Here is a 16,142-nt window from a genome sequence, read left to right as displayed (position 1 = left end):
ACGCGGTCCTACTTGAGTTGGAGGCAAAGCAAGTCACTGGACCCCTCCAGATTGACTAGATTCAGTTATTGAGTGTACTTAATAAATAACAAACGTGGGATATGTCACACGTGCCAACAGTATCCAAATGCTGCTTTCTAAAATAAACATTAAATTGGGAGAGGAGCTAACATTTCAAGCAAGTTACAAATTCATGAATTAGCCACTTCTCTGCAGGATAATTACACCAGGCAAGATGCCCTTTGGAACTAAGAAATGTTACTGGGATGGGCTATACATGGTCACGAACTCACACAGTCTAGGCTGGGGTGGGAAAGGTCCAACAGGTTGGGGTTACTCGTTAAACAGGGATCAATGGGCTGTCACTGCATCCTCAATGACTTGGCCAAGCTCTGTTCTCATCCCCTGACATCTCCCTCCCTGCAGTATAGCACATTGTATGTCCTCTGATCCCCCCAAACACACTCAACTCCTGAGGTCCGGCCTTAATGCACTAAGCACTCGGAATAATTCCTAGCATAAAATAGGAGCTCAAAAAATGTTTGTTGGCTGGATATATGAATGAATATACAGTTTTTATTGGCCTTGTTCTGAGTGTTCGCATTCTGAGAAACTGAGGTTTTCCCCAGAGAAGGGTTTCAAAATCTTACGGTGTTGGCCATCAGGAGTGCTTTCTTCAACGATGTACAGTGATCCTCGTGTCTAGACAACTTTGTGACAATGTCTTCCTTGCAAGATTGATTTCCAGAGGTGATACTACAGAAGAATGAAGAGAAAAACAGAAAGAAAGTTATGTTCTTGTACTTTCTTCTTTCTTAATGCAAAAAAAAAAAAAAAAGGAGCTGACAACTATCATAAGGCTTCCTGAAAGTGTCATGTGGTTGTGCAGACCCCACTGCTGCTCAGGTGGCGTGGTGCCTGACCAGGGAGAGGGTGTGAAAGCCATGAGCCTTGCTGTGCCATCACTCTCCCCTTCCCACATCACCTAACCATGGCCAGCTAACCGTGGCTGGCTAACCGTGGCCAGCCATCTTGCCAGTCTGTGCCTTTGGTCTCAAAAGAGTCCAGACGGGGCGCCCGGGTGGCTCAGTCAGTTGGGTATCTGACTCTTGATTTCAGCTCAAGTCATGATCTCACTGTTATGAGGTTGAGCCCTGCATGGAGCCTGCTTGGGATTCTCTCTTTCCCTCTAGCTCTGTCTCTCCCCTCCCCACTCACTCGTGTGACCAGGAAAGAGAGCACGATCACTGCTGAGACCATCACTTCCCTGTGTGTGCGGGCAGCATGCCGAGGCACGCTCACCCACATGATAACTGAGGGCACACGCTTCCCGTGGTAAAGTAGGGGAATGTCGACCTTCACAAGCTCCCCTTCTCTGTTGACAATGGCCATGGCCACCTACATTATCGGACCCTCTCCCTTTCTTGCTTCTTCCATCCATGCCCTGAGCACAGGGCCACCAGCCCAGATGTGGGCTCCTGAAGGCCTATGATCACCATCCCTGGAGATCAAAGCCAACTTCACCCTGATCAGAAGGGGGCTGCAGGGTCCCGTGATACCAACCTACAGATGCCCTGGCCGGCCTCTGCTTTTCAGTGTTCAGCGAGACAGGATGACATTCCCCACTAAATAAAGAAGGGTAGTGAATCAACTGAACGATTCTCACATTTGGTTGGGGATTTTATCGCTCCATCCACATGGCCATCCTGGCTCTTCCCGGTGGTACAAAAACATATAAACACACACACCTACTACCATCTCTAAGAGATGCATAAAGTAGCAGAATTCCTGAGTCTGAGTTACTCATGTGACTCCCTGGAGCCTGGTGTTTCTATAGATCACTGGCACAGGAAGGAGTAGAAGCTTCTGCAGTAATTATTACCTTCTACAGTACCACTGAGTACTTCTTTGTACTTCTTTGGGGTGTGTGTGTTGGGGGGGCTACTGTCTCACGCACCGTGGAATATTTAGTGGCACCCCTGGTCTCCACCCACTAGAAATCAGGAGCACCCCCATCCCAGCTGTGACAACCAAAAATGTCTCGTGAAATTGCTAAAGGTCTCCTGGGGAGTGGGGATTGCCCCCAGTTGAGAAACACTGTTTCAAAGTAAATAAAACTCACATTTTAATTCTTCCCTATCTTTCAGATAAGAAAATCATTAAAAACAAACAAACAAACCAGAAGTAACTTCACTTAAGAAATAAACTCAGAAAGTTGCATCTCAGGAATGGAGTGGGGGACGGAGGGGGCGGGGAGGGAGCTCTAAATCCTAGAAGGCTGGTAACCAGGGCAGTTCACCAAATATTTGTGAATCCCTGAGATAGGAACAGGACCTGGTGAAAAGGGACTTGGCCCTGTGGTACAGTTTGCTTTACAATAATTTCGATGAACGGGCCGAGATGATAAAGCCTGTCTTTTTCTTTAAGAGTCACATAGGGCAATCAAGGCAGGATACACACCAACACCAACAAAACACTTCTTCGAGCAAAGGCCTAAACTCTAAAATATCATATTATTAAGTATTTTCTTTACAGGTTGGCCCCCGTCACAGTTTATGTGATCATGAAATCTGAGGTTATAATAGACACTAGAATGAAAACAGAAATAACTCAAGGCAAATAACATTCCTGACCCACGCTATCCACACCATGCAGAGAATGGCTGGGGAACAAGTGAATGTGGGTTGCTCCCTTCTAGAGAACACTTAACCAAACATGCTCATACACAACTTTACACTTACAGCTCAGTGTAACATTGGCAGTGTTGATGTGCATTATCTTGAACGTTCCAGCTCTATTTCTGCCTTCACTCACTAAACAGAAGATCTACTTAAGACCCTGATAGTCTTATTTTTTTCATCTAGAAGCTTGAAATAATAATTATATTCATCTTACAGTTGAAGGCCATTTTAAATAAGAGTACTGTATGGGAAACAATTGATACACTGCAAATCACTACAAAAAGTTCATAATTATACAAGGAAGGTGAATTTGTCATTCAAAAAAATGACAAAAAAGTAATTCAGATATTCTCTAACATTTTATAGAGTCTGATATGCATAACTAAAATTCAGTTCTTTTTTTAAAAATGTTATTATGTTACATTAGTCACCATATAGTACACATCATTAGTTTTTGATGTTTTGATGTCGTGTCCCATGATACGTTGTTTGCAGATAATACCCAGTGCTCCATGCAGTACGTGCCTTCCCATCCCCCCACCCCCCTCCCCTCTAAAACCCTCAGTTTGTTTCCCGGGGTCTCTCATGGTTCGTCTCTGCCTCTGATTCCGCTCCCTTTTCATTCTTCCCTTCCTTCTCCTAATGTCCTCCCTGCTATTCCTTATGCTCCACATGTAAGTGAAACCACACGATAATTGTCTTTCTCCGCTTCACTTATTTCACTTAGCATAATCTCCTCCAGTCCCTTTCCGATGGCTGAGTCGTATTCTATTGTATATATGAACCACATCTTCTTTGTCCATTCCTCTGTTGAAGGGCATCTTGGCTCCTTCCACAGTTTGGCTATTGTGGACACTGCTGCTATGAACATTGGGGCGCATGTGCCCCTTCTTTTCACTACATCTGTATCTTTGGGGGTAAATACCCAGTAGTGCAATTGCTGGGCCATAGGGTAGCTCTATTTTTAACTTTTTGAGGACGCTCCATACTGTTTTCCAAAGTGGCTGCACCAACTTGCATTCCCATCAACAGTGTAAGAGGCTCCCCTTTCTCCACATCCTCTCCAACACTTGTTGTTTCCTGCCTTGTTAATTTTTGCCATTTTAACTGGTGCAATGTGGTATCTCAATGTGCTTTCAAAATTTAGTTCTTTTATTTGTATTATTGTTATTTTTTTACATACCTATTTCTTTTTGTCAGGGGAACTGTACTGTTGACTTCCATCCACTGGGACTCATAAAGCGATGTTAGAAATTGTTTCCAATTGATTTTGCTGGTGGTTTTAAGTCCAAATCTGGATTTAAAAAAATAAAAATATTATTTTAAACATTTTTTCTATAATGCTGCATGGATTAGATGTTTAATATTGAATTGAAGATGGCAGCAATGAATTTATATGAAGTTTCAAATTTAAGGTAAACAAAACAATTTAGTAAAATTGCACTACATATTGACTTTCAGAAAGCAAGGAAAATCAAGCTGATTCTATATCTCCATGTCTCTGCTTTCCCTTAGCAGGAGCATACATTGAAAGAAGAAACAAGGGATTTGATTAAAATTCTCATGTCCATGAACTAATTCTTTCAAAGTCACTATTTGGAGAGCTCAGTCACTGTGGGAGGCAGAATAAAGACCTGGAAGGCATCCACATCCTAACTGCTGGGATTTGTGAGTATGACCTCAGAGGGCAAAAAAGGACTCCGTGGATGTGATTAGGGGCGTGGCCCCGGACATGGGAGGGCACCCAGCTTAACCAGGTGGGCCAATCTAATCGCAGGAGTTCTTAAAATTGGAGCATTTCTCCCAGCTGCAGCCAGAAAAAGATGTGAGGACAGGAGATACGAGGACAGGAGATGCAATGGCAGGAGAAGGGCCAAAGCAGAGACAGCAGATGGAGGAAGGACCACGTGCCCAGGAACGCAGGTGCCTCCAGAAGCTGGAAAAGGCAAGAAACAAACTCCCCATCTCTCCTCTAGGCTTGTGGCACTTTGTGATGGTAGCAGTTGAAAACTAGGACAGATTTTAAATCTCAGCGAGAATAAGTAAGTGGAAAATTATTCAAAAGCAAACTGGCAACGTTACTGTAGCCCCATGGCTCGGGGTGCGGGGATTCTGGCATAACAAGATGGCAGCGGAAGCAGCCCGATGGGAGCCTGGAAATACCAGAGTGCAGCTCCCTGCTCCTTCATTCCTCACCCTTGTCAGACAAGTTGCTCACTCTTCTGATTCTCTATTTTTCTCATCTATAAAATGAGAACAATGTCATCTACTGGGAGGGTTGCTTTAAGGATGAAAGCTACTAGATCAAGAATCTCCTCCCACAGTCCGGGTCACCAGCAGGTGTTCAACCACATTCCTTTCCCCACTGTCCATGTGACTTAGCCACTAAGCATCATCCAAGCTTCCATAACAGGGCGGCAAAAAGAATTTGGGCTGAGATCCGAAAACAACAGTTATGAGATGCAAAAGTGGGAGATACCACAAGACAGATTACCCTGCTTGGATGGCTAAAATTAGTGGCTGTAAGGAATCTGGTCTGTGTGGATCAGATGTGGGCCATGTGAGAAACTGCAAGTGTGCGTGTGTACACACACACATATGCACAGGGTCATATCTGGCCATACTGGCCCTTCAACTCTTCTGAAGGGTTATGCTTTTCCATGTCCTAGGTCCCTCACGCTTGCTGCTTCCTTTGCCAACTGCCACACTCCTGCCAGTCTTCCTAAGCTTTAGTGAATTCTGCATCCCTTTCAAGTTCAACTTTTTCATTACTTTCTCAAGGAAGCCTCTGATTTCGATAACCAGGCCCCTTTGCCCTATTAGCCTGTCTCAAAGCACTATGCCTCCTTCCTTTGCAGCATTTATCACTAAGGATTAATACTATTAGTATTTAATATTTATACAGGTCCTTGATCATGATTGTGATTATAGCACCTAACACTTGATAAATGGTTATTACTTCTACTTCTGCTCTTAGCACCATGTATATGTTCATGAGAAAGAGAGATATTGATTGACTGATTTTCATTAGCTATGCATGGCAACATCAATAAGTACACTGTGACAGTGGTCTAATGCCCAGCTGTTTACATACAAAACAAAGTTTCATCATTTGTTCCCAGCCTGCCTTCCCCACCTTGCCCATGATTTTGATAGTTTGTTAAAACTATCTATTTTCACCATAAATTTCAGCAAGTCAGAAATTAATTTTTATAGTGGAAACACTGTGCCTACCATTAAAAGCAGAATCAGCTTCATATAGTACATTTAGGAAATTACCTTACTCTCTAGGGGGAAAAAATCAAATTAGATCTTCACTCCATACATTATACCAAAATAAATTCAAAATAAATGAAGGAGTGAAATATAAACACTTGGACCATTAAAAAAGGAAAATCCAGGCATATATTCACCTGGTATTGGAATAAGAATGGGTTTTTAAGCAGTATTTAAGAGGGGGTTCACAAACCTCCTTAGTTAATAACATCAACATAAAATATTTCCATACACCAGAAATACTGAAACAGCAATTTAAGAGCTAAACAACAGACTTGCAAAGTTATCTATCATAAATATGCATAACAAATTGCTAATTTTCTTAAAGCATTAAGTGCTTGTACAAATTAATATAAGGAAAACTAAGACTTGATTTCTTCTTCTAGTGATAGCTCAGGAAGATCCTAGTAGACCAGTTCCCCTGCCGAGAATCACAATAAGTGCTGGGTGTAATACCAAAGGCAACTACAGAGTGAACAGAAGTGGGCACATTCTGGTAGGGAATCCACACACAGAGAGTAGAGGAGCTGTGAGCATTTTCAATGCTTTCAGCCTGGGGCTAGGCACTGCAGCACAAGGAGTGGCAAGGACGTCAGTTAAAAAGAAAAAAAGAAAAAAGAAAGGTATGTCCTGGAAGACTAGAAGACAAAACCCAGGTGAGCCATAACCCTAGAGAGAAAGAGGAAATCCTGGAAGAGAAGGAACGAGAGAGGGATTCCCAAATTCTGTCCTACCACATTTCTGACTGGCTCTGAACCTACTCAGTATTGCTTAGCCAAACACAAAAGATCTGAACTAAGATCAGAGCTGCCACCCAAGAAACAAAATTTGCAGTTTGAGTCCAACCAAGATAACTGCCTGTAAGACAAAAGAAAGAGCATTCATCAAAAAAATAGTAACAAAATTTAGTCTTCACAATATTCAAAATATTGAGCACATACACGCTCTCTCTCTCTCTCTCAAATAAATAAGCCTTAAAAATAAAAATGATAAAATAAAAGATAAAATAAAACTATAGAATATATTTTACAAAACAGGAAAATGGAACATTACTAGGCAGAAAAGTCTGACATACATACAATTAGAATCACATAAGGAGAGGAGAGAATGAATGGGGCAGAAAAGAGTATCAGAAGACAGAACGGTTAAAATTTCTCCAAATTTGATTAAAGATATCCATTTATAGATTGAAGATGTTCAATAAAAATCAAGTAGAACACGCATGAAAAAGGCCATGTCAAGGCTCATTACACAGTCAGATTCAAGGAGTAAATCTTGAATGCAGCAAAAGAAAAATTACTCATCACATGTAGGGGGGCAACAATTTAACAGATGACTTCTCATCCAAAATCATGGAAGCCAAAAGAAGTGGAACAACATCATGAAGTACAGAAAGAAGAGAAATCACCCAAGAATTTTCCAGCTAAGAAAATATCCTTTAAAAATGAAGGATAAATGAAGACATTTCTAAATAAAAGAAATTTAAAGGAATCCATCTTTAGCAGGAAGTTTTTCAGGCTGAAGGGAAATGATAGTAGATGGAGACATCAACTCCTCAGAAAAGAATGAAGTATCAGAAATGGTAAATATTTGAAAAAATACAAAGGCTACTTTTTTCCCTTGCTTTTTATCTTCTTAATTTATTCATGGTTACATAAAGAAAATAACATTGTTTTGGGAAGTTTATTACATAGATAAGTATAACACATATAATACCTACAGTATAAAGGAACAGGGCAGAATATAGATTCATATTGCTTACATAGGTTCTACATTTTTTAAAAGATTTTATTTATTTGACAGAGTGAGAGAGATCACAAGCAGGCAGAGAGAGAGGGGAAAGCAGCATCCCCCACCCCCCGAGCAGAGAGCCTGATATCGTGCTTGATCCCAGGACCCTGATATCATGACCTGAGCTGAAGACAGAGGCTTAACCCACTGAGCCACCCAGGCGCCCCTAGGTTCTACATCTTATGTGAAGTGGTACAGCGTTAATTGTATACAGGCTGGGAGTTGTAAAGATGTACACTATAATCCCCATGAAAAATTATACAAGGAAGTATAGCTTAAAAGACCATAAGAAAATTAAAACTGAATTCTCAAAAAAATGTCAATTATCTGAAAAGAAAAGAGCAAACAAGCAAAAAGGAAAAACAGGAGACTCAAATCCAAATACATCAGTAATTACTTTGAATATTAATGGACTAAACACAACTGGATTTTTAAAAAGAGATCCAGATTTGTGGTTTCACAAAAAAGGCACATTTACTGTTTTGTTTTTTGAGAGAGGGAGAGCGAGAGAGAGCATGTGCAAGCAGTAGTGGGGGGAGGGCCAGACAGAGGGGGAGAGAAAAAATGTTGATCAGGATCCACACTTAGTGGAGATCATGACCCCTACCCAAGTCAAGAATCAGACGCTTAGCCAACTGAGCCACCCAGGCACCCCAAAATGCACATTTACTCGAAAGACAGGGATAGGTTGAAAATAAAAGGACACTATCTTAAGCCACATGATCAAGGTCAACCTCAGTAGTGACAAGTCACACTGTGTACTATACACCCTTGGTTTGAGGTGACAAGAATGATACTTTACCTCTGTGGTGTCCAAGAACACATTGTCCCAATCCAGTCAGTCAAATCCCTGTTGAGAGACCCTCTATAAAATATCTCACCAATAATCCTTAAAACTGGCAAGGTCATGAAAAAACAAGGGAAATCTGAGAAAGTGTCAGAACCAAAAGGAGCTTAAGGACACATGACTACTAAATATAATGTAAATTAAACATCTAAATAAGTGGGAAGATATACCATGCTCATGGAGTAGAAAACTGAATACGATTAAAGTGGCAATTCTCCCCACCATATTCACAATCAAATTCCTAACAGGCTTTGTTTTTGTTTTGTGTGTGTGTGTGTTTTTTTAATATTGAGAAACTGATTCTAAAAGGTAGAGAAAGGTAAAGACTCTAGAATAGTCCAACAATTTTGAAAGAGAAGAACAAGTCTGGAGGACTTGCACAACCTAATTTCAAGACTTAACAATTTAGCTACAGTACTCAAGACAGTGTGGTATGGATGTGAAAATAAACCTATAGATTAATAGAAGAGACTAGAGTCCAGAAACCTATTCACTCTTATACAGTCAACTGATGTTCAACAAAGGTGCAAAGTAGTTCATCAGAGAAATGACAGCCTTTTGAACAAATGATGCTGGAACAACTGGATATCTAGACAGAAGGAGAGTGAATCTTCACCCTTACCTCACACTATACACAAAAATTGACTATAAATGGATCTCCCATAAAAATTACCCATAACAAATTTTTAAGTAGATAAAACATATTTCATCAAAATTAGAAACTTTTGTATTTCAAAATACAAAGCTACGAAAAGAGAAAAGCAAGCCACACTGAGAGTAAATATGTGAAAATATGTAGCTAACGAAGAACTCGCATCTAGGATATATAAAGAACTTTTGCAAATCAATAATAGGGAAATGAACAATCCCATAAAATGGACAAAAGATCTGTACATCTACTTTTTAAAAAAATATACATGAATGGTCAATAATCACATGAAAATAGGCTCAACATCGTTAGTCATCAGGAAAATGCAAATTAAACTATATGAAATACCTCTACACCCTACTAGAATGGGTAAAATTAAGAACTGTGGTAATACCAAGCATTAAGGAGGGTGTAAAGCCTCTTGCATGTTATTGATGGAAGCGCAAAAACAGCAGTTACTTCAGAAAGCAGTTTGACGGTGTCTCATAAATGTAAACATACACTCAAACCTACACTCCAGCAATTTTATTATTAGGTATTCACCCACGAGAAATACAAACATGTATAAGCCCCAAGAATTGTAAGTGTTTATAAAGTATCTTCCCGAATGACCCCAAACTGAAAACAACCCAAATGTCTGTCAACTGGTGAATGGATTAGCAAATTGTGGTAAACAAATATGGTGGAGCACACCTCGGCCATTAGAAATGTAGGGGCTCCTGGGTGGCTCAGCGGATTAAGCCTCTGCCTTCAGCTCAGGTCATGATCTCAGGGTCCTGGGATTGAGCCCCGCATCAGGCTCTTTGCTCAGTGGGAAGCCTGTTTACCCCCTCCCTCTCTGCCTACTTGTGATCTCTCTCTCTGTGTCAAATAAATAAAGAAAATCTTAAAAAAAAAAAAAAAAAGAAATGTTGGGATACGCAACAGGATGGATGCATGTTAAAAACATGGTTAAATGAGGAAAGTAGTCCAACACAAAAGGGTACAACCTGTATGATTCCATTTATGACAAAGCCTAGAAAAGCCAAAACCATAGTGACAATGACAGAGAACGATCAGTGGTTGCTGGAGCTGAGGCTCGGAGAAGGGAGGGGTTGGTTACAAAGAGCCGAGAGTAGAATTATAGGATCATGAAAGTATTCTACATATTGACTATGGCAGGGGTTAGATAAAGAGATACAACTGCTAAACTCATTAAACTGTGACCTTGAGAATGAATTTTATTTTAGTAACTTTTACTGGAGTAAACATTTTTTTTTCTTTTTATATTTTTTAATTTTTATTTTTTATAAACATATATTTTTATCCCCAGGGGTACAGGTCTGTGAATCACCAGGTTTACACACTTCACAGCACTCACCAAAGCACATACCCTCCCCAATGTCCATAATCCCACCCTCTTCTCCCAAACCCTCTCCCCCCAGCAACCCTCAGTTTGTTTTGTGAGATTAAGAGTCACTTATGGTTTGTCTCCCTCCCAATCCCATCTTGTTTCATTTATTCTTCTCCTACCCACTTAAGCCTCCATGTTGCATCACCACTTCCTCATATCAGGGAGATCATATGATAGTTGTCTTTCTCTGCTTGACTTATTTCGCTAAGCATGATTCGCTCTAGTTCCATCCATGTTGTCGCAAATGGCAAGATTTCATTTCTTTTGATGGCTGCATAGTATTCCATTGTGTATATATACCACATCTTCTTGATCCATTCATCTGTTGATGGACATCTAGGTTCTTTCCATAGTTTGGCTATTGTGGACATTGCTGCTATAAACATTCGGGTGCATGTGCCCCTTTGGACCACTACATTTGTATCTTTAGGGTAAATACCCAATAGTGCAATTGCTGGGTGATAGGGCAGTTCTATTTTCAACATTCTGAGGAACCTCCATGCTGTTTTCCAGAGTGGCTGCACCAGCTTGCATTCCCACCAACAATGTAGGAGGGTTCCCCTTTCTCCACATCCTCGCCAGCATCTGTCATTTCCTGACTTGTTGATTTTAGCCATTCTGACTGGTGTGAGGTGATATCTCATTGTGGTTTTGATTTGTATTTCCCTGATGCCGAGTGATATGGAGCACTTTTTCATGTGTCTGTTGGCCATCTGGATGTCTTCTTTACAGAAATGTCTGTTCATGTCCTCTGCCCATTTCTTGATTGGATTATTTGTTCTTTGGGTGTTGAGTTTGCTAAGTTCTTTATAGATTCTGGACACTAGTCCTTTATCTGATATGTTGTTTGCAAATATCTTCTCCCATTCTGTCAGTTGTCTTTTGATTTTGTTAACTGTTTCCTTTGCTGTGCAAAAGCTTTTGATCTTGATGAAATCCCAATAGTTCATTTTTTCCCTTGCTTCCCTTGCCTTTTGCGTTGTTCCTAGGAAGATGTTGCTGCGGCAGAGGTCGAAGAGGTTGCTGCCTGTGTTCTCCTCAAGGATTTTGATGGATTCCTTTCGCACATTGAGGTCCTTCATCCATTTTGAGTCTATTTTTGTGTGTGGTGTAAGGAAATGGTCCAATTTCATTTTTCTACATGTGGCTGTCCAGTTTTCCCAGCACCATTTATTGAAGAGGCTGTCTTTTTTCCATTGGACATTCTTTCCTGCTTTGTCGAAGATGAGTTGACCATAGATTTGAGGGTCTATTTCTGGGCTCTCTATTCTGTTCCATTGATCTATGTGTCTGTTTTTGTGCCAGTACCATGCTGTCTTGATGATGACAGCTTTGTAATAGAGCTTGAAGTCCGGAATTGTGATGCCACCAACGTTGGCTTTCTTTTTCAATATCCCTTTGGCTATTCGAGGTCTTTTCTGGTTCCATATAAATTTTAGCATTATTTGTTCCATTTCCTATCAAAGTACCATCCATCTTTTTCAAAGAAATGGAGTAAACATTTTTTTAAAGATTTTACTTATTTATTGATAGAGATCACAAGTAGGCAGAGAGGCAGGAAGAGAAAGAGATGGGAAGCAGGATCTCCACAGAGCAGAGAGCCCGATGCGGGGCTCGATCCCAGGACCCTGGGATCATGACCCAAGTTGAGGGCAGAGGCTTTAACCCACTGAGCCACCCAGATGTCCCTGGAGTAAAATATTTTTAAAACACTGAAGAACGTCAAAGGTCACAGACGAATAATTATTCACAGAGAAAGCACCTAAAACCTATAAACATGAAAAACGTGCAAGTCAACAGCAACCAACGACCTGAAATCAAAACAACAGTGAGCAACTCTGCTTCTACCGGTCATTTTCGCAAGGATCTAGAAGTGGCAATGTGCAATGTCGGCGAAAAGGCTCTCACCAGCCGCCTCATAAGAATAAATTAACACTTCCGGAAATGCATTTGAGCAATGCATAACGGAAACCTTGGACATGTTCAAACTTTGGACTCAGGAGTTAACATGTAGCCATTAAAAATTAACTTCAAAGGCTTTCCAAGGACATACACAAATGCTCCTGGTAATAATACTGTGTCATAGGATCTCAACAATGTGAAGGGTGCATGGTGTCTGTGTACGTGTGCACACAAAGAAATTCTGGAAGGAAATATACTAAATAAAATACCAGTGGCGGTGATCTCTGGCTATTACAGTAATGGGTCATTTGTTTTTCCTTCATGGTTCCCCTATTTTCCAGTTTGAGCTTCCAGCTTTTATAATTAACATGTATAAACACTGAAGGAAACAATTTTTGAAAAATCAGTGCCAATTTTGCTAGAAATCACATGACCAACCATTATCCAAAGGTCACAAAGCTATAGTTGAGACTTTTAGTCTTAAAAATGTCCCGGGGGCGCTCTCTCGCACTCTCTCTGCCTCAGGCAGCTCTCTCTCTGGACCCTGATGCCGGGGCTGCTCGCTTGGGCTCTGCCTCAGGCAGCTCTCTCTCTGGACCCTGATGCTCCGGGCCCTAAGCATTCCCATCGTACTCTCCCATTCTGTGAATCCAGGTAGAGACTCACAGCAGCACCCGGCTCCATCTATGGAGCAGGGAAAAGGAAGACACAGATTTGTGACAGTCTGGATTCCATTCAACAAGTGGGTCCTGTCCAAGGAGGCAGCAAAGAGAAACAGGGTGGAGAGACTAAATCCCATGAGCCAGAGGAACCAAGAAGGCTCAGCCAGAGGGAGAGACTCATCAGAACCGCAAGGATGGGCAGATCTGTGATGGGGGGTGGGGAGCGGGGGAGGCAAGGGTGAGAGACAGAGGAGGATGTAACAAGTGTGGGAAACCGACCACCTCACTGGCTGACTCCGCCTCCTCCGGACCACCTCACTGGCTGACTCCGCCTCCTCCGGACCACCTCACTGGCTGACTCCGCCTCCTCTGCGCAGCGGTTGATGCTAACAACCCCCATCTCTCACTTCTCTTCTCTGTCTATATGCTGTCTCTTGACAACCTCCTCTGTTCTCTGGCTTGAGATACCATCTAGATTGATCTGTACAAAGCTGATACCCATATTTCTTTCTCTAGACTGGACTTCTTTTTCTGAGCTTCCAATAGCCTACTCAACATCAGTAGTCGGATTTCTAACAGGCACCTCAAACTTAACACGTCCAGTATTAAACTCTGGACTTCTGCTGCCTGTTTTCCTTCCTCCTGTCTTCGACTATACCAAGTTCCCACTTCCATGAAGGCTTCTGCATGGGACTGTTGGCCTGGATGCTCTCTCACAGGAAATACAACGTGACTGGTGCACTCTAAATTTGTGCAACACAGCAGACTTTGTTTCTGCATGCCTGATGCTTTCATGAAGGTCTCATCTTAAATGCCATCTCCCCCAAGAAGTCTTCCCTGATTGCCTTATCTGGGATAGATTTGCCCCATGCATCATGATCGAGAGCTGGTTTATTGGCTTCTGAGTTAATAATATGTGTTGGTAAGAAACAGCACGTTCAGGATTTTTAGCATCCTCTTCCCCAAGCCCACTGACACTGCATTTCTAAGGGTCTCTGAAGGGAGATTATGGGGCCCCAAGAGAGGCCACAGAGAGAACAGTAGCTACAGGGTCAAAATTTGCAGCTCACCTAAGAGAAACAGGCCACTGGGCAAATGGAACAAGATAATAAAACTCCACCAGAGCACCAAATAAATTCTGGAGGGGGGAGGGTAGATGTTGGCCTGAACAAAGTGCATGAGATACAGGCTCGAGCTGTCTTGTGTATGAAAGGACATGATAGCCAGGGGCTTGCCAAGTCCCAGTCCACACCGCCGCTTCCCGTGTCCTGGACAAGTGCCCCTACATACTGCCAAGGTATGGACATGCACTAACGCTAGCTGTAAGTTGCCCCTTCCTCTCTTCAAAGATAAGGGCATGCAAGTAACTGAAGGTGGCATTAACTTGGGGACGATCGCTGTATTTTGCCAGAAAACAAAATAACTTGCTTATTTTAACTTTATTAGTAGTAAATGACACATCACTTGTGACACGTTCCATCACCCCATTCCAGCATGCCATGAGACAGGAATTCAGAGCTGCATGTCCCAGAGAGAGACAGAGAGGGCCTGAAGTGGTCTGCTGGCCGGGGGAGCACAGAGACGAGCTGTGCTCATCGCTCCTATGACCATCTAGGGCAAGGTCATTCTGCAAACAAAACAAGTTTGCAAAATCCCACATATTCCCCTCGTGGATATTCATGATGTTGAGTTAATATAGTAACAGCCATGAGATGTCCTCATAGTTAGAGGAGTTGGGAAACTTCCTTCTATAGCTACATCTTGGGAGAACTCACCACCACGAGCTAGGACATAATCAGGGTGATTCAGCCCATGAGGGTTTCTGGCACAAGCTAACTGAACACAGGGTCCTTAGGAAAGACCAAGGTGCTGCCTGATATTTACAGAACACACTGAAAATTCTAGGTCTGATGGGAAGAAGACTGACTTGGTCGTTAATGTGGGAATTCATGACCTATTGCCCAGGTCACAGACCAAAACCAATTCACAGACCCAAACCCCCTTAATTAAGGGAGAATTTGGATATCTTTGAGGAACAACCTTATAATATAGCCATATGCATATACAGAGAATCTTCCCTCAAACCTTGCCCAGAAGATCCTTCAGCCATACCAAAAGGACTATGTATGAAGGGAAAGAAAATACCTAGACCACCCAGGGTTATTAGATAGTGACTCTGAACTAACAATAATCCATGGGGAGCCCAGGTGCCCACATGGTCTGCCGGGTCACAGTGCAGGCTTATGGAGGAGAGAAGAAACCCAAGTCCATGTTGTAGAGGGCCAGGTAGGGTTACAGGCTCATCCTGTGCTTACTTCTCCAGGCTCCATACATGATGGAAACAGTCATTCTTAGTCACTGCAGAACCCTCATATTTGTCCTTTGATCCATGAAATAAGGGGCTATGATGATAGGAAGGACCAAGTGGAAAACCCAACGCTTAGCAAAGGGTTTAAAAATCTTACCACTTCCCTGGAGCGCATCACAAAATAAAAGACAAGGGCAAGAGGCTGACTTCTACCATACTCCGTCTGAATCACCATTTCCCGATGCAAGAGCTACTTGGATATTTGAAAATGACTGGATTATTGTAAATTTAATCAAGCAATGATGCCAGTCACACATGCAAATCAACACAGCCCCTGGCATCTGGTATGTAGCTATAGACGTATCAAATGCTAATGTTTCAATCTCCTTTTCAAGTTTCCCTTTACACAGCAGGGAGATCTGTTCACCTCCAAATCTTATCTCAAGACTATGTCAAATCACCTGCTTCCTGCCACGTTATAATGTGAGGGAACTCTGATCAAGGCTTGCCCGGAGAGTCCTACAGATATTGGCCAAGGAGCTGTGTTACGGTTTCTTTCTTTCTTTTTTTTTTTTTAAGTTATTGATTTCTTTATTTAGAGTGAGCAAGCAGGGAGGAGGGGCAGAGGGAGAG

General features: G+C 42.0%; 1 protein-coding gene across 7 annotated transcripts in view; it reads right to left on the bottom strand.

Moving 5' to 3' along the window:
- The window catches only part of EFCAB6 (EF-hand calcium binding domain 6), a 220,566-nt gene that overhangs the window by 116,689 nt on the left and 87,735 nt on the right, over window positions 1–16,142 (bottom strand). For all 7 annotated transcript variants that reach the window (XM_082738840.1, XM_082738846.1, XM_082738842.1 and 4 more), the window contains 2 exons: window positions 3,865–3,975; window positions 651–756 (listed from right to left, as the gene is read on the bottom strand). In XM_082738840.1, coding sequence (XP_082594966.1) covers window positions 651–756; window positions 3,865–3,975 — 217 coding nt within the window. The remainder of the gene's footprint in view (window positions 1–650; window positions 757–3,864; window positions 3,976–16,142) is intronic.

Source organism: Mustela nivalis (assembly GCF_964662115.1).
Source record: "Mustela nivalis genome assembly, chromosome: 7".
NCBI lineage: Eukaryota > Metazoa > Chordata > Mammalia > Carnivora > Mustelidae > Mustela > Mustela nivalis.
The sequence above is the reverse complement of the archived record's forward strand: the minus strand, read 5'-3'. Positions and strand labels throughout refer to the sequence as shown.